Below are 20,124 nucleotides of genomic sequence, written 5' to 3'. Positions count from 1 at the left end.
ATGGAAGCGCTAATTAAAAATCACAAACCCAAAGATAAATCTAAGAAAAGAGAAGGAAAAAGGGAACAAGAAATGGAAGTGTTAAAACTCTTTAGGATGGAAGGAGAAAGATTAAGAAAGACGGGAGGTATATTAATAGTAAGTAAAAAAAGACACTGAGAAACGAAACGAGCAGGCTGATAAAGAAAAGGAAAAGCATAACAGGGAGTCGGCTTCGGCTCTATACCCAGACCTGAAAGACGTAGAAAAACCTCCTCCCTATTACGAGAGAAAAACCCTTAAGCCGTGTCCGATGATAACAGGAAGAGTGGATCTAAATGGAGAAATTAAAGTCTGGGATACCGAGGAGGAAATGATGCAGTAACAAAGGGAAATCAAGCTGCAGATGAAGCAGCCAGGAAAGCGTCTGGGTGTACATCCGCTGTTATCGCACCCCAGGTAAGTCTAGAGCCGGAACCTATGGTAGAGAACCTAATTAAGATACAGGGAAAGGCAACTTTGGCAGAACAAACTCTGTGGAGACGAAGGGGGGCCAAGCAGAACCCAGAAGGCCTATGGACCACGGAAGATGGCCTACTGGTAGCTCCCACCCCTTTACTGACTATCCTGATCTCAGAAGCACATGGGATGGATCATTGTGCAAGGGGGGGGGGGAAGTAATAAGAAAAATAAAAAAGGATGGATTTTGGTCGCCTTATTTACAGGCTTCAGTAGACCATGTGTTGTCACAGTGCGAGGTATGCGCGCAGAATAATGTTCGGAAAGGAATTACAACCCCAATAGGTCATATACCCGTACCTGAAGGGCCATTTAAACACCCAGTGATTGACTATGTAGACATGATAAAAACAGTAAGAGGGAAAAGATACATGTTGATGGTAATCGACAGATTCAGCAGATGGGTAGAGGCAGTACCCTCGAAAGATCAAGGGGCAGGAACAGTGGTGAAATTCCTGACAAACGAAGTGATCCCAAGGTTTGGGATACCGACAGAAATGAGCTCAGACAATGGTTCAGCTTTCATTCAAAAAGTGGTCAAGTTAGTTCTGCGAGCACTGAGAATAAAGCAGAGATTTGGATGTGTGTATCACCCTCAGTCGCAGGGTATGGTGGAAAGAATTAACGGGACCTTAAAAACTAAACAAAATCTGTGCAGATACTAAACTCAATTGGGTCGATGCACTACCGTTAGCGTTAATGAGTTACCGCATGCAGACTAATCGGATGACGTGTCTAACACCGCATGAAATGCTAACCAGAAGGCCCATGCCAGTGCCCCAGTGGAGAGGACCATATAAAGGGCCTAGTTTGGAACAATTGGAAGTGGAATTAAAACAATACATGCAGCAATTAACTATGATACATAAGTCTATTTATGCACAGGAAAAACAGAAAGAGCCAGAGATCGATCGAGGGGAAGGACCAATCAAGCCAGGTGATCAGGTCTATGTGCGAGCGTTTCGAAGAAAGTGGAACGAACCCAGAAGGGAACGGCCCTTTATAGTAACCAAAGCATCACCCACTGTAGTTCAAGTGGAAGGACGCTCCACCTGGTATCATCTCACTCACTGCACTAGAGCAGTCCCGCAGGTACAATCAGGTGGGCCACCCGAGGTAAGTGGTGAAGAGGAACAAACAGTAGGGGACAGACAAGAGGAACAAGAAGCTGACACTGAACCGCAGGAACTTGACCAAGTAATAAGGGAAATTTTTGGTCCTGAGGACAGGCCCGAAGACCCTAAGGATGGGGTTATGGATGGTAGTACTCTTTCAGATAATGGGGACGACTTGGGGGCGACCAGTCCGGCCCCCGGGAGGATACACTGAGATACTCTTGTGCAGATTTGGAGACCATTAATTTGGCAGATGTGGCATGGGACTGTTAGGATCCCACAAAACCTGAGAGAAAGGAGTAAGAGGAGCACAACGATTACCTCCGTACCATGGTATCAGAACATATAGTACCAATGGGCAAATTATACAGCAGGGATGATGAAGAGACAGAATTGTTATGTATGCTCAGGAGCAAATCCAGCACAGTATGTAGTCCCCATGCCTTACAACTCTTCCACCTGCGCGCAATGGTGAAAGGAGCGGAGGGGGCAGTGTGCGCAGCAGTGTCCAAGTATAGTCAAGACCTGCAGTATGGGAATTTGTAGCGGGATAGATCCTTGTTATCGGAAATGTATTGATAACACACCAATGTGCCCTTATTGGTGTATGTTATACCAGGCTTCCTCGCAGTATGATCAAAACAAGCTTGCCTCTAACTATAATTACAGCAGACCGTGGGCTATGAATAAAAGAAGCCAGATACCCACATTGGGAAAGCTCAAAGTGCAGGAGCATTTGAGTTATGAATGTTTCACATGGATGGGTGATCTCTTGGTTGGACATTTCAGTGGTAACTGTGCTAAGACTTGGGATGTAACCCCAGGCCAGAGATACAAGACAGGTACCCCTTCGTCCGATGGTGCACTGGATGCCCAGAGCATCCCGTTAGCAGATACCTGGTGGCTCTGTGGGAAGGAGGGAGGTCTGAGATCCATGCTCCCCCTCGGTTGGACAAGTACATGTACACGAGTTATGCTGATTCAAGAAGTTGTAGTATCCCCTGAAGTACAATTTGACGCTCTGAAGCAGCAGATACTGCGACGAAGGAAGAGAAAATATGAACTTGATCCAACAGTCCAAATTGACAGTATAGGACAGCCGAGAGGTATACCTAACGAGTTTAAAGCAAGAAATGAGATTGCTGCGGGCTGGGAAGCACTTATACCTGTGAAAGGGGTTAGTAAAAATGTTGAATGGATAAATTATATATATTATAATCAACAGAGATTCATTAACTACACCGATGATGCACTAGAGGTTTTGGGGCAGCAGCTAGATGCAACCAGTAGAGTGGCGTGGCAGAATATTCAGGTACTAGACTGGCTATTGGCAGAGAAAGGAGGAGTTTGTGTAATGTTTGGGGAACAATGCTGTACTTTTATACCGAATAACACCAGTCTGGAGGGATCGTTTACCAGAGCAATGAATAAACTGAAAAATCTAAGAAAGAAAGTTAAACAAAATGCAGGGTTTGGACACCAGTTCTTTGACTGGTTAAATAGTAAACTAGGGGGATGGGGAGCATGGCTGACCAAGATTGCAGTAACCATTGGTATTGTATTGCTAAGCTGTGCGGTCATTCTGTGCTGTTTTCTTCCATGCCTCAAGTCGCTTGTAGTGCGTGCTGCAATGAAACGGTTTCCGATGCTCCTGGAGTTTATTGGGTCGAGCCCTACGAGAAAGAAGCACCGATGATGTATTCGTACAGTTTACGAGACATGCAAGACGAACAGGAGAGAGATGAAATATGTGGGAATTAGGCTGTGAAGGCTCCTGAGTCTTTTTCCGTCTCAGATACGAAGGGGCGGGTTTTTGGCTCAGCAGCCTAGGGAGGTAGGGAGAGAACACTTTGAGTCTTAAGCGCAGGAAACTATAGTTTAACCTAAATTTGGGAGTAAATGCGTGGCTTTATTTGAGCCTTTGTGCATAGACTCTCAGTCCTCTCTCTCTCTGTACGAGACCCTGTGGGTCTCAAAGGGGATTTATATTGGAAAATGTAAATGCATACATTGTATTTTCTATGTATTACAGTATTTACAATATTTACTCAACAGTATTTCAGTATTTACTCAAATGCACACATTATATTTTCTATATTTACTATGTAACCACTGCTAGCTGAATAGAGGGTATTCACTATGTAGCCATGACTTTTGACCTAATCACTATTAATTCAGGAAGAGAACTAGAATGAAACCAAGTAGAAAGATAACGGTGGCGAGTAAGGTAATGAAATATGTGGTAGTATGTCACAACAAGACTAATTAAGAAATAACTGTGGTTAGGGATGAGGAGACACCTGGTCTAAAAAGTAAACTAGGACATAATTAAATTGGGGAGTAAAACAATAGTGCAAGGTCGAGAGCGGATGTATTGATGATGTGTGAGCACAGGCCGTCTGGATATGATAATGTAGCTAAGATAGGAGATTGCTATAAAGAATGCTGTGTACAAGCCTCGATGGGCAGTCAGCTACTAGTTTTCTGATTGTCTCAGCTTTGATTTGCAAATTAAAGTTTAAAACGTCTTGAAGGATTTTCTGCGTCTCCTTGTTGTTTGTAAGAAACGAGAAACCACGACACTTCCTTCTCCACTTTTCGTGACCATAAGCAAGAGATTTCCAGGAGCCAATGAGGATGATGTATTTCTTCAGCAAAGCTTTGGCACATCCTTGAATAATTTCCTCACTCTGCCCGGTAATCTTCCATGAAAGAACTCTGAATAGGTTGTCTGTTCTGGGAGTTAGGCATGGGTAAATGGCATGGCCTACCTAAAGAAGCTACCGTGCGAGATTAGGATGCTGACCAGGTGGAGGATACTGACATTGATTTGCTCATCTTTCTAATGAATATAGCAAATTTTGCAGTGACAATGATGATAGTATCTTTCGATTGCTTTCAGGTATCTGCTGCAGGCAGTATAGGCTTCCAAAGCATTAGGAAAGCAGGGATCACTACTGCTCATGGGTCTTGTACCAGGCCCAAAGTCTTGATTTTCAAATATCTTCCTCCTCAAATGCCAAAAGCAAGGTGGTGTTCAATTTCATCATTGTTATCTGCCTTTGTCATGGAGTGCCTCCCAAAATATAGGAAGTAGTCTTCTTTCTAGCAGTTTCGCCACGAACGTTTATTGACAGAGGGCAAGTGCTGTGCAGGGAGGGCAGATTGGCAAAGGACCTGGTCTTGCAGATGCTGAATGCAAGGCCATCTTCTTCTAGTATGCTTTACGGAACAGGTCTCAGCACTCAGCCATGCACAAATGTATTGAATTGACTTTATTTCTTACATCTTTCGCAAACATGAGTAAATATCTTTACATTACGGCTCCGTCTAAATGTGCAATTTATGGTGCTTTGTAATAAATAGTATGTACAACAGGACAGTCAATATAACATAGAAATACAATTGTATCAGTGTAAATAAATTAGTCGGATGGCCTGGTGGAAGAAGCTGTCCCGGAGCCTGTTGGTCCTGGCTTTTATGCTGCAGTACCGTTTCCCCAATGGTAGCAGCTTGAACAGTCTGAGGTTGGGGTGATTCGGGTCCCCAATGATCCTTCGGGCCCTTTTTATGCACCTGTCTTTGAAAATGTCCTGAATAGCGGGAAGTTCACATCTACAGATGCGCTGGGCTGTCCGCACCACTCTCTGCAGAGTCCTGCGATTAAGGGAGGTACAGTTCCCACACCAGGCAGTGATGCAGCCAGTCTTCCCAATTGTGCCCCTGTAGAAATTCCTTAGGATTTGGGGACCCATTCCAAACTTCTTCAACCATCTGAGGTGAAAGAGGCACTGTTGTGCTTTCTTCACCACACAGCGGTATGTACAGACCACGTGAGATCCTCGGTGACGTTTATGCCAAGGAACTTAAAGCTGTTCACCCCCTCAACCCCAGATCCATTGACGTCAATAGGGGTTAGCCTGTCTCCACTCCTCCTGTAGTCCACAACCTACATCACCTGCATAATTCTGCTCAACTGTTGAAATTTTGTGACCTTAATTCTTTAGCACAGTCTCTTAGGCTGAAGATTTTCTCATTAGTTCCTAGTGGAAGTGAAGCATAATATCTTGGCAAAAAAAGTGCTGGGGCAATAATGCACTCTGCTTGGCGCTGGTCTCCACCATGATTGACTCTGTTGTAGATACACAAGTTCAAATTATGCCTTACATACTATCATGAAGTAAATATCAAATGGTGACATACTTATGCAAGCACCTGCATTTAGTATGATAGCTCACAGTGCCTCTTGATTGTTGCTGTCAGAGACTTTAGCAAGGGCAAAAAGTTGCATGTGTGGTGATTGGAGCAAATCCCTGCATGTTGTTGCATGGTGAAGATCATGTGCACAATCATCTCCATGGTTGGAGTTCACTTGTTGGATCATGGAGCAAATCCTTGACCACGAGAGGAGGTGTTTAAGGATTATTCTGGTGATGCTTGTCTCTGCGTTAGGCAGCAGGTTCAATGTTACTTAGTTATCACAAATAAACTTTTCTCCATTTGTGAGGCTGATCACAATTATAGCATTGTTGACATCTCCTGCTATATTCTCCTCTTCCAACAAGTGGATTTGTGACTGAAGGACTTTACCACTGGGTTTTAAAACTTCAGTATGGGTATTACCTATTTCGAAGTGAACATTATTCCAGCATGGATCTGGCCACTTCATCCTCTTGTCAGTCAGGGAAGGTGGGAAGTTTGGGCCCATGGCTTCCAGTGGGCATTCACAACAAGGACGGAATCCCAGCTGAGCAGATGTTCACTGGCACTCTGTCTCTGATGAGTCTAACTAGCCCTTCCCACATTCTGTTCTTAACTCTGGGGTAAGGTGTTGGGAGCTGAGTCAGTAGATGGTGTTGATAGGGTGAAGAACATGCACAGGTCAAAGTTGCCACTAAACCTCCTGCATTTTCTCCATTCACCACCTGCCCTTCACATCCTCAATCTTCTTTCAATAGTGCTCCTAAGATGCTGAAGTTTTTGGAGCCCTGACGAGGCATTGTTTTATTTTCATGAAACTCTGAATTAAATTGGGGGACTACTTTGTCAAGCACCTCCACTTCAACTGTCACAAGCAGGCCTTCCCGGAGGCCTAACATTTGAATTCCGATTCCCATTCTGACACGTCGGTCCATGGCCTCCTCATGTCACAATGAATATAAAGAGCAGCACCTTATATTCGGTCTTGGTGCCTCCAACCTGATGGAATATCGATTTTTCTTTTTGGTAAACAAATCCCACCACCCACCACCTTCTCTATTACCCACTCTGACTTCTCACCTGCCTCATATTTCCACTGGGTCCCCTGCTCCTTCCCTTTCTCCTACAGTCTATTCTCCTCTCCTATCAGATTCCTTCATCTCCAGCCCTTTCTTACCCACCTGGTTCACCTATCACTTCCCAGCTATTCGGCTTCCAGCTTTTTATTCTGGCATGTTCCCCCTTTCTTCTCAGCTCCGAAGAAGGGCCTCTGCCCGAAACATCAAATGTTTACTCTTTTCCATAGATGCTGCCTGACCTGCTGAGTTCCTTCAGCATTTTGTGTGTGTTGCTTGGATTTCCAGCATCTGCAGACTTTCTCCTGTTTTGTAAAGGAGCTATTTAATTGCAAATTATTGCTACACGTCATCACATTCTACGAAGCTAAAACATTCATCTTACAAAGGCGTGGATGAAATTCCTTCAAATTAACTCCAGAAAATGCTCTTGTCCAGGAAGTGTCACGAGACTGTGAGGTCCAAGTCTTATCGACCTACCCTGATAATGGATTGATACAAAATTAAAATATAAAACGATCGCAGTTCAGCATCTGCGAAGAATATCCTCACGAAAACTATGCATTTGGCCCGTGGAAAGAAAGAAAATGAGAGTAGAAAAAAACTGTTCCCGATCACACATACAGGCACAGTGCCAAAATGAAACTGACAAATCCAAACGCGCCGGAAGAACGGGCGACACAGCGCGATCCCCGGCAACTGAACAAAAAGTTTTCCACGAGTTTAAAGAGACGTTGGATTTAAGGCGGCTCTTGCCCGGTTTTACTAAAAAGCGCCGTCGGGAAGATTCTTCCCGCCTCACGACACTATCTGAGTTGCTACGTTCCGAGGATAGGCTGTTACAACTTCCCGGAATTGTGATGTTAGGTGTTAAGGATTTCGCAACATTTCTTGCTTCAAAACCCTTGCTACTGAAGTCTTTCTCCCTCGTCACTGCAAAGGGCTAATTGGTTCTCACTATAGACCCGACCACTTTTGCATTTCCTGTTCAAGTCACATACACTAACTCTGACAGACGCCTTTCTCTGTTAAGAGTGTATCTTTCAAAGAGGACACAAAGGTGCCTTCTACACGGGATGTGCTAATACTACTAATGTATGGACCTGATAACACTATAAACGGACGACACTATTAACGTAAAGAAAGCTCTGCACTATTTTATTAAATTTAGTTTCGAACTTACAAAAATGCTTCAGTCATGAACCATCTAATCCGTCGTACACCTGAGCCCAGCGACTGGGACTTCCTAGTCCAAGCTGACAGATGGTAACGCGAAAGATCAAGCTTAACTTTCCGCACCACTGGCTTTGCAAATAACTTGCTAGCATTCTTCGACTGGAAAACGATCATTTTAAAAAAATCTGTGATCATTTTTTTGGGGGCAGAGGAATCTCTGTCCGGGTTTATAAAGTAATCTCAGAACGTACTGGACACGTAAACTGACACACACATAGACATTTTTATTTCACTGTACATACCATAAACTTTCGCTCTGCAAACGTTATTGGAACATACATGCCCAAATTCACCAATGTTTGAAAATCCCAGGCGTCCATCATTAAAGACTCTCCCCATCCCAGACATGCCCTTTTCTCATTACTACCATCGAGGAGGAGGTACTTGAGTCTGAGGAGGTTTACTCTGTACGCTCAGTGTTTGAAGACCAGCCTCTTCCCCTCCATCATCAGCTTCCTGAATGGCCCTCATATACATTACCTCACTTTCTGCATTGTTTATTTATCTTTTGAATATTTATTTTGTAACGTATAGAAATTTCTAGACATATTGTACTGTAGAACTGTTGCAAAACAACAAATTTCACATAAACCTGATTCTGATGCTAAAAAACCTCTTTCACTGACATGTTCTCACCCTGATCGCTAACATCCATGAAGGGATCTTGAACAAAGTGGATGATTTCCCATATTTCAGAAAGACCAGACACAGGTGATGAAATCCACCACTGTCCTCAATGTGCCAACACACCCTTTGGAGTTGCTGATGGCCAAAACATCAAACCTGTCACTAGACTCATGGTCTATAACTCCATACTGATCTCCCACACTCATATACACATCAGATATATGGAAACCTGCAGTCAGTATTTCATAACCCAGAAATGTATCAGAAATGCTGCTTCTGTAAAATCATTCAGATTCATTGTAAGGATAGATAAACCAATATCCCTAACATCAAGAATTTGTCCATGTTCAAGTGGTTTTAATGTCAATCCATGTTACCTGCACAGTCGACGTTAGTGGCCCAAATCAAACTTTAACACAGCAAGAAATCTATGAGAATAGACAGTAAATCTTTCAAGAATCTTTGTCACAGAAGTGATCTTTGAGAACAGACATCAGATCCTCTCTAGTCACTGGGAGTTCCAAGCTTAAGAATACCTATATTGGCTGAGGAGCATAAAATTAGCTGAAAGCAATGTGAGTACGTCCATCAAGAGCACATGGAGGCCAAGCACAAGTCCAATCCAGCCACCAAGCTCCACCTGTCCCACCTGTGCAAAATCTGCAGATTCTGCAATGGACTGATTGGTCACCTCGGAACCCTCAGAACTCTAGTGATGTACCCTTGACACTGACGGACAGCCTCTGAAGAATTTTTCTCATTTTATGCAGTGTCTAGTCGTACGATCTGTGAAATCTTCAATGTGTTAAATTAAAACATTCACAGTGATAGACATGACAATTTGCACGAAAAAAAAACCTAACAGAGATTATGATGAAGGGCCATTGACCCATGACTCACTTTCCACTGTTACTACCTGACCTGGTGTGTGTTGTCTATCCAATTTTACTTCCATCATCCACAGCTCCTTTTGCTCTTCACTTAGTAGATCACTCGATTAATTCCCAATATTTGCTCCTAAAGAATGAACTCTATAAGGCCATCAGGATTTTTAACTGTAAAATAAACTTGTCACTACAAAGTCGTACAGTAATAGAATGTTGATTCTTGGGTTGGGTGTGGGGAGGGGAATTGTGGTTTATTATTTCACTAATTCATTGGCATTACATTATTTCTGTGTGTCAAATTCAAGAACAACTATTTACCTTTTGTTTCTTGAACCAACCTGCAAAACCCTCATCACTACCTCAATATAGCAATCACTTTGATCTAATCGTGCTCTTTCTTATAAAAATTTAAAATAATTTAATGTTTATGTTTTTCTTGTGAAAGCCAAATCCAATGCCATGTTCCCGTGATGCTGCTGCAAATACATGTTTCACTGTAATTGTGCATACATATACTTGTGTGTGTGACAATAAACTCGACTTTTGACTTTATTAGCTGCGGCTGTGATTTTCCCTGCTCTTGAGTGCACTGAAGCTGTAGGATTCAACAGGTAACGTTCTTAGCAATTAATATGATTCAAAGACATACAACATTGTAAAGAGTTTCAGAGTCTTACCTGGTGGTAATGTTTTATTCATTTTGCGGTAAAACATCATGTCATATAACTTCTGTACGACAACAGCACCAACTAACTCTTTGACATCAAACGTCCCGAACTGCAGTTTAAAAACTTCTAACCAATCACGTAGAGGATTACTCAGGCGGCAGTGGGGTTGGCCAAAGGCCGGCTCCGGCTGCCCAATAGCGTGGCGAGCAGCTGACGCATGCTCCTTATGTGGGTGAACGAGGACGAGGCTCTTTCTTTTAGCGCCCTGCGTGTGCCGGAGGAAAGGCGAGCGCTTCCCCTATCCTGCCAAGTAAGTTGGCCCCGCTGCACCCGCGCTTGCTCTCAGGCAGCATACTCCTTCCCTTGGACGCCGACATGCACCCGAAGGCTCCACACACTCCGTGTCGCAGGGGAGGATAAGGTTTTGAAGGGGGGAAAGCTGAGGCCTAACCAGGGCCTGGCTGCTGAAGGAGCGGCGGGCCCCGGACATGCTGGTGAGGGGAGAGTGGGTGGGGGGGGGGGGGAGGAGTGAGGACGATGCCGGCCGGATCGGGATTCGCCTCTCGGCAGGGAAGAAGACCTTCTCCCCACTGCTAGTCACTGAATTGACGGGCGGCGAGCGGGGGAAGGGAAGCAGCCTCCGCCTGCATTCACCGCTCCCACGTGCGGCTGGTTCGGGGCCCGACTATTACTCGGGCCTGACGATGTCGGCTGACATTCGGTGATGGGACGCTGGATCAACGGTAACTGCGGGCCGTCAGCCAGAGCTCCGGCCACCCCTACACCAGCGTTCTCGGTCGCGGCTCCTTCAACCTCACCTCACTAGTGCTGCCGACGAAGGCCTGACCATGGGGCGGTGGTGGGCTTTTCCCTTGTCGTGGTTTTTGTCCCAATACTATCCGTTGTCCCTTCCACTGCCCCTTTTTTAATAGTGGATTAGGAGATTAATTATAACAAAATGTTAACAAACAAATAAGTCGTTTTTTTCCAGTTGAGATTGTTTTGAATTCGCGCTATTAAACAGGAATTATTTTTGTTAAAGTAAATCAAGATTTGAAAAGCCAGGCATCCTCTTTTACCTTCTACAGTGGGATGGTCTATTTAAAAGATTTGAGGTATTTAAGGAACACCTTTAGATATGCATGATGAAGTTATTCTTTATTGAGGCTTCGATTTATCCACCTTGCTTTTAAGACCGCTAGTTTGTTGTGGATATCTGACCCACCATGGTTCCTTGTGTCAAATAACTCCAGACGTTCCCAATCATTGAGCAAAGCTTTACCTCTTTACACAGGACCCTTTCATATGATCGTGACTTAAAAATCCTTATATTTGAGGTGACAGGCATCTCTTTTTGCTAGATGATTGATATATATATAGTTTGCTCTATTGTCTTAAGTTTTGCAAAATGTGTAATTGCTGAGTTTTCCTAAACAAATTTGTTGCTGTTTTGGGCAGCAGCAGAGCACACGGGATGGCTTGCATTCCTTTGGATAAGTGCCTGATTGAGAATTTGACAGCGTTGCTTTGAATGTTGATTTTTGAAAGGCTTGGGTCAAAGGTCACCATGTCTGCTGAAATATTTTGTTGAAGATACAAAAATTCAAAACACATTGTTTCCACTGCCATTCTCAAGCTTTCAAACGGGAGAGACACTTCTTTTACTGGATGGATTGTAACCATTTTGTATAAGGTTTGCCATTGGATGGAATTTGACCCAAGTTACAAGAGCTGTTAAACCCTGGGGGGTGGTGAGTTTAAGGAATGCGCTTGGATAATGGAAGCAAATTAGGCCATTTTGCTAGCACTGATTAAGATTAAGGTTGATCTTTAGATTCCTCTTTGCTGCAATAACCATATATCTGTTATTCCTCTGGTGGCATCTGTTAGTCTTGCGAGACCATGGATCTGCGCCTGGAAGGTTTCCAGGGTGCAGGCCTGGGCAAGGTTTTATGGAAGACCGGCAGTTGCCCATGCAGTAAGTCTCCCCTCTCCATGCCACTAATGTTGTCCAAGGGAAGGGCAAGGGCTGATACAACTTGGCACCGGTGTTGTCACAGGAGTTGCTGGAACGAGGTTGAAGACAATGTCAGACTGGCTTGGGGACTCCAGCTCCGGATTTGTCCTCGGGGTTTACTCCCGAAGCTTTTCCCATGAGTGGGTATGGCTGCAAGGCAGCAGAGGTTTAAAATCGGAGTTTTTCCTCTCTTATATGGACTGCCTTCCCAGGCTGATGAGCTCCATCTACCCAAAGCACTGGTTTTAAGGTGCCAGGACCCACCTTCGCCCCTTCTCCTGTCAGTAGAAACAGTTCCACCAGGCTTAGAGGCTAAGCCACATGAGACGGCCAGGAGTTGGGACTTGGTTGCCAGAGGCTATTTGAGTCGCCTGCTGTGAGGAGCACTTTTAGGTAGTGGGAGCTTGTCCCCACTACCACTCCTTGGCTTGACAACCTTAGGAACCTTCAAGTGACAAACATTGTGACAGTCTCCAGCCTTTCTGTTTAGTGAATTTCAAAGATTTGCTAAGCTGGGGTGAAGAAATGTCACTAAACATCGGACACCTTGAATTGGTGAACCCTGGTTCTGGGCTGCTTGACTGGGGAAATGTCAAATGTTGTCAATACTGAGAGCCTGTGGCAATGAAAGCCCAGTGTAAGGCAGTGAGTTTGTAATTACCAATTGGCTTGAGTAGTCCAGATACAAGTAGCTTCATACAAGAAATGGTTGGTGGGGTTTCAGTTTTTGAAGCTTGGGTGGGCACATGAATGGGAGGGATATTCTCCAGGTATCTTCTAGGCAGAAGTTCGAGGGTTTGCACGCAATCTAATCTGGGTTATGTCATCTGCAGATTTTGTGTATTTTTGGCTTTTGTAGCGCAAATGTTGATATTACAACAAGCCAAAAGATTAAACTAAGCTTCATCCTAATACATTGCTCCTTCCACAGTCTCCATCAGCACAGATGCACCACAACTGCCTGGTGTGTTTAGCCCCCTGCTAGACTCTTTATACTTATGATTAAGTTCCAAGCCATATTTAACTTTATTGGCGCCATATTTAACTTTATTGGCACCACTGTCATTGGCTGAATCAAAGGTGGTGACAAATCAGCACATATTAGCAAGATTGAAAATCTGGCTGAGTGGTGCCACAACAACTTCTCAATGTCAGCAAGACCAAAGAGATGGTTATTGACTTAAGCAGGAGGAAACCAGAGGTCCATAAGCCAGTCCGCATTTTTTGGGGGGGGGGGGCAGCGGGGAGAATCAGAGGTGGAGAGAGTCAATGGCTCCTATCAGGAAGAAGATTAAAGAACCTCAGCAATAGTTATTATCTCTCAGCCATCAGGATCTTGAACCAGAAGGGATAACTTTGCTCACCCCATCAGTGAACTCGCACTGCATGTGGGTCGTGTTCATATCATGTTCTTGATATATTATCTGTTATTTCCTCTGTTTGCATGCTTTATTGTTGACAAACATTGGTTGTTTGTCCAATTGGGTGCGGTTTATCATTGATTTTTTTTTGTGTTGCTTGTATTTACTGTGATTGACCACAAAAATGACTCTCAAGCTTGTCTATGGGTGCATTTTTGATCACTTACTTTGAATTTGTTTTTTAGGATGCGTTACATTGCGGCTTACCTCCTTGCTGTATTGGGTGGAAATGAAGCCCCATCTTCAAAGGATATCAAGAAGATTCTTGATAGTGTTGGGATTGAAGCTGATGATGAGCGATTGAACAAGGTATTGTTTGTGTATTGAAGAGCATTGGTATTACTGAATTTCCATTTCCTGAATTAACACTTTAAAATGAATTTCAGGTGATCAGTGAACTGAAAGGCAAGAATATAGATGATGTCATCAGTGCTGGTGAGTCACACTTTTTAATATTTGTTTCTAAAGTCATAGGCCTGGGATGCAAGAGTAATTTTAACAATTACTCTACTGAAAAGGTTGCCAATAATTCTCTTAATCTACCTGCCTAAAATGATTTTATTCAAAATGACATGGTACTTGCAGTAGAAGACAGTTTAGACCAAGGGTTCCCAACCTGAGGTCCACAGACCACTTGCCTAATAGCATAAAAAAGATTGGGAACCTCTTATTTAGACTCTGGCATCTTCTCCACTTAATTAGCTCATGGCTATTGGATTGTAGCCATTGTTTTTTATTCCAGCAGTAACTTTTAGCTTTGTTCATTGAACATATAATATCTACTTATTCAAATGTCCTGCTTCCGCCATCAAGGAAGAGTTCCAAAGATTTGGAACTGAATGATCTTCTACTGCCCTATAAACCCATTTCTTTTCCTCCTTTCTGAAGAGAAAAGGCCTAGCTTGCTCACCTTTCCTTGTAAGACCTACTCTCCAATTCAGGTAGCATCTTGGAAAGTCTCTGCACCCTCAAACTTTCAGGCCCTTTGTATGAGGTGTCCAAAACTGAAAACAGTAATCCTGTTGAGGACTGACCAGAGCTGCTTTATCGAGCAGCATTGGTCTATGGCTTTTGAACTCAATCTCCCCTGACTAATGAAGGTCAACCCTGTCAATCTACACTGACACTTAAGGGGATCTATGGGCATGGACCCTGAAGATTTCCCTGTTCCTCCATACTGTTATGAATCCTGTTTCAACCATGTGAAGTGAATCACTTTACACTTCTCCATCTGTGACTCATCGCAGCTCTACATCCTATTAATGTCGTGTTGTAACCTACAGCAGGATCTTACAATCCACAACACCAACAGAGTGCCATCAACAGACTCCTCCCTCTTGCAAGTCATTGCAAGGGCAGAGGTTCCAGAACAGATCATTTGGAATGCAGCTAATCACTCCATGCATGATCTGCTCCATCTACTGCCACCCTCTGCCTTCTGTGGGCAAACCAGTTCTGAATCTGCCTTGTCAAGATCTTTCAAACAGGAGAAAAGATGCAAATGCTGGAAATCCAGGCAACACACAAAATGCTGGAGGACCTTAACAGGCCGGGTAGCATCTATGAGAAAAAAGCACAGTGAACATTTTGGGCCAAGACCCATCAGCAGGACTGGGAAGGGATGAGTAGATTTAAAAGGTGGGGGAGGGGAGAGAGAAAAACGTGAGATGAGATGTGAAATGTTGGGGGGGGGTGGCAGGTGAAGTAAAGAGCTGGGAAATTGATTGGTGAAAGATACGGGGCTGGAGAAGGGAGACTGGTTGGAGAGCGCAGAAGGCCATGGAAGAAAGCAAGGGGGAGGGGGTGGTGCATTACCAGAAGTTTGAGAAATAGATGTTCATCAGGTGGAGGCTGCCCAGGCGGATTACAAGGTGTCATTCCTCCAACCTGAGTGTGGCCTCATCACAACAGAGGAGGCCATGGATTACCAAATGGGAAGTGGAGTTAAAATGGGTGGCTACTGGGTGATCCTGCTTCTACGCTCCAACCACAAGGTACTTTGCACTGTGGTCTACCAATCTACATTGGGTCTCACCAATATACAGGAGGCCACACTGGCCGCGCTATATGACCCCCAACAGATTCACAGTAAAGTGTCAACTCGTCTGGAAGGACTCGGACTCTGAATGGTAGTGAGGAAGGAGGCGTAGGGGCAAGTAACAGAACAAGTGCAGAGCACCTGTGCTCTGTCCTCCAGAAGAAGTGGGATCTCCCAGTGGCACGTGGCCAAGTGGTTAAGGTGTTCGTCTAGTGATCTCAAGGTTGCTGGTTCGAGCCTCAGCTGTGGCAGCGTGTTTGTGTCCTTGAGCAAGGCACTTAACCACACATTGCTCTAGTGTTTGTGCGAGGAGTGGCGCTCCACACAGACTTCCAATATGCACCTTGTAAGGCATGAAAATGCCTGATGCAGGCCTCTTGTGGTCTGGACGTTCCCTCCCTCCAGTGGCCACCAATTTTATATCCACTTTCCATTCCAACATGTCAATCCATGGCCGCCTCTGTCGTGATGAGGCCACACTCTGGTTGGAGCAACAGCACTTTGTATTCTGTCCGGGTAGCCTCCAACCCAACTTCTGGTGGTGCCCCCCTTCACCATTCCCTATCCTCTTTACCCTTCCCCCTCACTATAGCTCCTTGCCTGCCCATCTCCTCCCATTGATTCTTCCCCTCCATGACTTTCTGCCCTCTTAAGATTCCGTCTTCTCTAGCTCTGTATCTCTTACACTGATCAAGTTTCCAGCTCTTCAACCCTCTTCCTGCTGGTTTCACCTGTCACCTTGTTTCTCTTCTCCTTTTCCCCTCTTCTCTCTCCCCCCCCCCACCAAACTTTTAAATCCACTCAGCTTTTTCCTCCAGTCCTCTTGAAGGGTTTCAGCCCAAAATGTCAACTCTCCCCTGCCCCCAGAGATGCTGCCTGACCTGCTGAGTTCCTCCAGCATTTTGGTGTGTGGGTCAGGATCATGCTTTGTTACTGTCAACAAAATGTTCAGGCTTAAAACTGTACTTGAATAGCATCAAGGGTCTTGGTTAAAATGCTGGTATCGGTAAATGTGGTTATTTTATGTGGAACATTAATTTTGGATTAGCTTGTGCTACAGTGAATTCAGGTGGTAAAACTTCAGTGGTTTATTTAGCAACCCTTAGTTCCAAGCTACAGGATGGGATTAAACCCTTGACTAGGCCACAATTTAGTTAGGAACTCTAGTGCAGTACCAAATTGTTGAGGACACACGTTTTTTTGATCGATCTTTAAGGATCGTAGTTTCCCTTCTGCCATCATCAATGATGCCCTCGCCCACATCTCCTCCATTTCCCACACTTCGGCCCTCACCCCATCCTCCCACAACCACAACAGGGATAGAGTTCCCTTTCTCCTCACCTACCACCCCACCAGCCTCTGGATCCAGCACATTATCCTCCGCAACTTCGGCCACCTTCAACAGGACCCCACCACTAAGCAGATCTTTCCCTCTCCACCGCTTTCAGCAGGGATCATTTCCTCTGCGACTCCCTGGTCCACACGTCCCTCCCCACAGATCTTCCACCCGGCACTTAATCCCTGTAAGTGTAAGTGCTACACCTGTCCCTACACCTCCTCTCTCACCACCATTCTGGGCCCCAAACAGTCCTTCCAGGTGAGGCAACACTTACTTGTGAGTCTGGGGTCATCTATTGCATCCGGTGCTCCCGGTGCGGCCTCCTCTACATCGGTGAAACCCGACGCAGATTGGGGGACCGCTTCGTCGAGCACCTCCACTCCGTCCGCCACAATAAACAGGATCTCCCGGTTGCCACCCACTTCAGCTCTGCTTCCCATTTGGATTTGTCCATACATGGCCTCCTTTACTGCCATGATGAGGCTAAACTCAGGTTGGAGGAGCAACACCTCATATACTGTCTAGGTAGTCTCCAGCCCCTTGGTATGAACATAGAATTCTCCAACTTCCAGTTATCCCTTCCCCCATCCCAGTTTCACTCTGCCCTCACCCCAGCTGCCTATCACCTCCCTCATGGTTCTGCCTCCTTCTAGTACCCATTGTGTTTTCTCTTATTCCTCCTTCACCTTTCCTGCCTATCACCACCCTGCTTCCTCTCCCCCATCCCTTTCCCCTTACTGGTTTTTCACCTGGAACCTACCAGCCTTCTTCCTGCCCTCCCCCCACCTTCTTTATAGGGCCTCTGCCCCTTCCCTCTTCAGTCCTGACGAAGGGTTCCGGCCCGAAACGTTGACTGATCATTTCCATGGATGCTGCCTGACCTGCTGAATTCCTCCAGCGTGTTGTGAGTGTTGTTTTGAAAAAATGTTAAACCAAGACCCCATCTGCTTTCTAGTGTGTGCAGCAAATATCCCATGAAAGTATTCAAAGAGCATTGTCCAGCAATGTGTCTTGTATGGGATTAGATCTTAACTCAGTTTTCAATGGTGCAATAAAGGTAGTGGTTTATTGGAAACTACTTCAGCTTTAAATTTGTCTTTCTTCTTGGGTGGGTGGGTTCTGTGTATGTTAGTGGTTATGTCTAAAAGTTTAGAGAGTTAATGTTCAGTTTCTTAAATTTAACCTGTGGCTATGGTTGGCTATTTTGCCACCATTTTGAAAGGAGCCATTTAGGATGCCTTTCACATCCAAAGGTCATTTAGCTGAAGTGATTCTTTAAAAAAAATTACTATTGTAATGCAAGAAGTTGTTTAGGTGACTAAAATGTTAATGAAGAAAGATGGTTGAGTTTTCTTTTGGTAATTGGAGATGGGAAACATGTTGGCCGGAGCACTGAGGTGTCTGCATGTCTTATTGGATCTTTTCTATTTACCCAAGAACAGAGAAGAGATTCTGGCTGATTTTTGTTGCCTCCACTACTGCAGTGTTGTATCACTTGTTCTAGATGGTATTGAAATGAAGGCTTGTTCCATACTTGCCAGAAAAAGCCACCACCCTGACAATAAGTTGCCTTGAGACAAGTGTTCACAGCTTAGTGTGATTGAGATCGCTGGTAAAAATTTCCGTACCTCTGACTTCTGTGCCTCATTCCCTGAATATTCACTTGTGTATTAAATTTTTATTAGTATGAGATGATGAGGCTCACTCTGGAATTGTGTGGGGATAGAAGTTTGTAGGTTCTTGATTGTCAGGTGGCCATGCAATTAATTTGTGCAGAAGACACAGGAAAATTGCTGGAACCCCAAACAATCTGCTGCATGTGGAGAAGTATTTAATACCTGGTGGATTTTGGGTGCAGGTTTATGCGGGCATTGCCTTTGAATTGTTGAACTGGCTAAATGAGGCCAAATTGACCCTCTATTGGGTTGGTGGTGAGTAAATACAAAAACTGAGTTGACAAGTTGTCTCGTTTAGGCAATGCCAAGCTTGCAAGTGTCCCAAGTGGAGGTGCTGCTGCTGTTAGTGCCACAAGTGCTGCTGCACCAGCTGCAGCTGCTGCTGGTAAGTGATTTATTTTGTTTGCCTTGAGGGAATGAATGGAAACTGTAAATTAGTATAAAATCAATTTACAGCAGTGGAGGCAAATCTGACTAGAAACTATATACATAGTTGCACTGGAGGAAAATCTTATAAAAGGGCATTGATCTGGTTTATAAACTTCTGGGTGCAGTCAGAGGACTATTGACAGTTTTCGTTCTAAAATGAGACATTATGGTACAACTTACTGTTAAATCCTATAACATTTTATGTAGCTGGTTTTTGGTGCTGGGTTCTGCAGCCACATCAGTTGATTTTTTTCCCCAGATTGCCAGTGTCAAAGGATGTACAATTTATTGCTAGAATGTACATTCTTATAGTGCAGACAAAAGGACTGCATCATTCCTTCAAATTTATAAAACAAATCTGTTCCTGACCTACCTGTTTAGTGTTATTGCTAAGAAATCGATGAGTTAGGCAAGAGATCTAAAAATAGTAACTGGGAACTTTGTAAACTAGTACATCCATGATGCTCTCAACTCAATGTTGGTGTTGTGATTAGTTCCCAAATGCTTTGTTTTAGAGAATTTAGCCTTGGAATTGAGGATTTTGGTTGTGACCTTTTTTTTTATTTTCAGTTGAAGAGAAGAAAGAGGAGAAAAAGGAAGAGTCTGAAGAATCAGATGATGACATGGGTTTTGGTCTCTTTGATTAAATAGAAAGCTGGCTTAAAATAAACAGTTATAATATTTTGTGTTTGTGTGGTGATGTGTGAATGTCAAATATAAGAATAGCAGTTCTTGTATTTGAAGCTGGTACGCAACTCCCATGCATTTTGCGAAAACCATGCCATGATACATGGGAGCAGAATTAGGCCTTTGGCCTATCGAGTTTGCTCTGCCAATTTCCCCCTCAATGACATATAACATAAAAAGAAGCGGTCCCAACTCCGATCCCTGTGGAAC

General features: G+C 44.3%; 2 protein-coding genes across 2 annotated transcripts in view; one reads left to right on the top strand and one right to left on the bottom strand.

Moving 5' to 3' along the window:
* Positions 1-10,405, bottom strand: part of pidd1 (p53-induced death domain protein 1) — a 73,958-nt gene extending 63,553 nt beyond the window's left edge. The window contains exon 1 of the mRNA XM_072272266.1: positions 10,317-10,405. The gene's annotated coding sequence lies outside the window, so the exon portion shown is untranslated. The remainder of the gene's footprint in view (positions 1-10,316) is intronic.
* Positions 10,406-10,515: 110 nt separating this feature from the next.
* On the top strand, positions 10,516-19,911 carry LOC140205095 (uncharacterized). Its single transcript, XM_072272265.1, has 5 exons — positions 10,516-10,617; positions 13,931-14,054; positions 14,132-14,180; positions 19,097-19,183; positions 19,798-19,911. The coding sequence occupies exons 2-5, from the start codon at positions 13,932-13,934 to the stop codon at positions 19,872-19,874; spliced, it is 336 nt and encodes a 111-aa protein (XP_072128366.1). The 5' UTR covers positions 10,516-10,617; position 13,931; the 3' UTR covers positions 19,875-19,911.
* The last annotated feature ends 213 nt before the right edge of the window (positions 19,912-20,124 follow it).

Source organism: Mobula birostris, chromosome 11, assembly GCF_030028105.1.
Source record: "Mobula birostris isolate sMobBir1 chromosome 11, sMobBir1.hap1, whole genome shotgun sequence".
NCBI lineage: Eukaryota > Metazoa > Chordata > Chondrichthyes > Myliobatiformes > Myliobatidae > Mobula > Mobula birostris.
Note: the sequence above shows the minus strand (reverse complement) of the source record. Positions and strands in the feature narration are given on the sequence as shown.

Coding starts and splice junctions, on each gene's coding strand:
- LOC140205095 (XM_072272265.1), top strand. CDS start 13,932: ATGCGTTACATTGCGGCTTACCTCCTTGCTGTATTGGGTGGAAATGAA. Junction 14,055..14,131: donor ATGATGAGCGATTGAACAAG/GTATTGTTTGTG, acceptor AATGAATTTCAG/GTGATCAGTGAACTGAAAGG. Junction 14,181..19,096: donor AGATGATGTCATCAGTGCTG/GTGAGTCACACT, acceptor TGTCTCGTTTAG/GCAATGCCAAGCTTGCAAGT.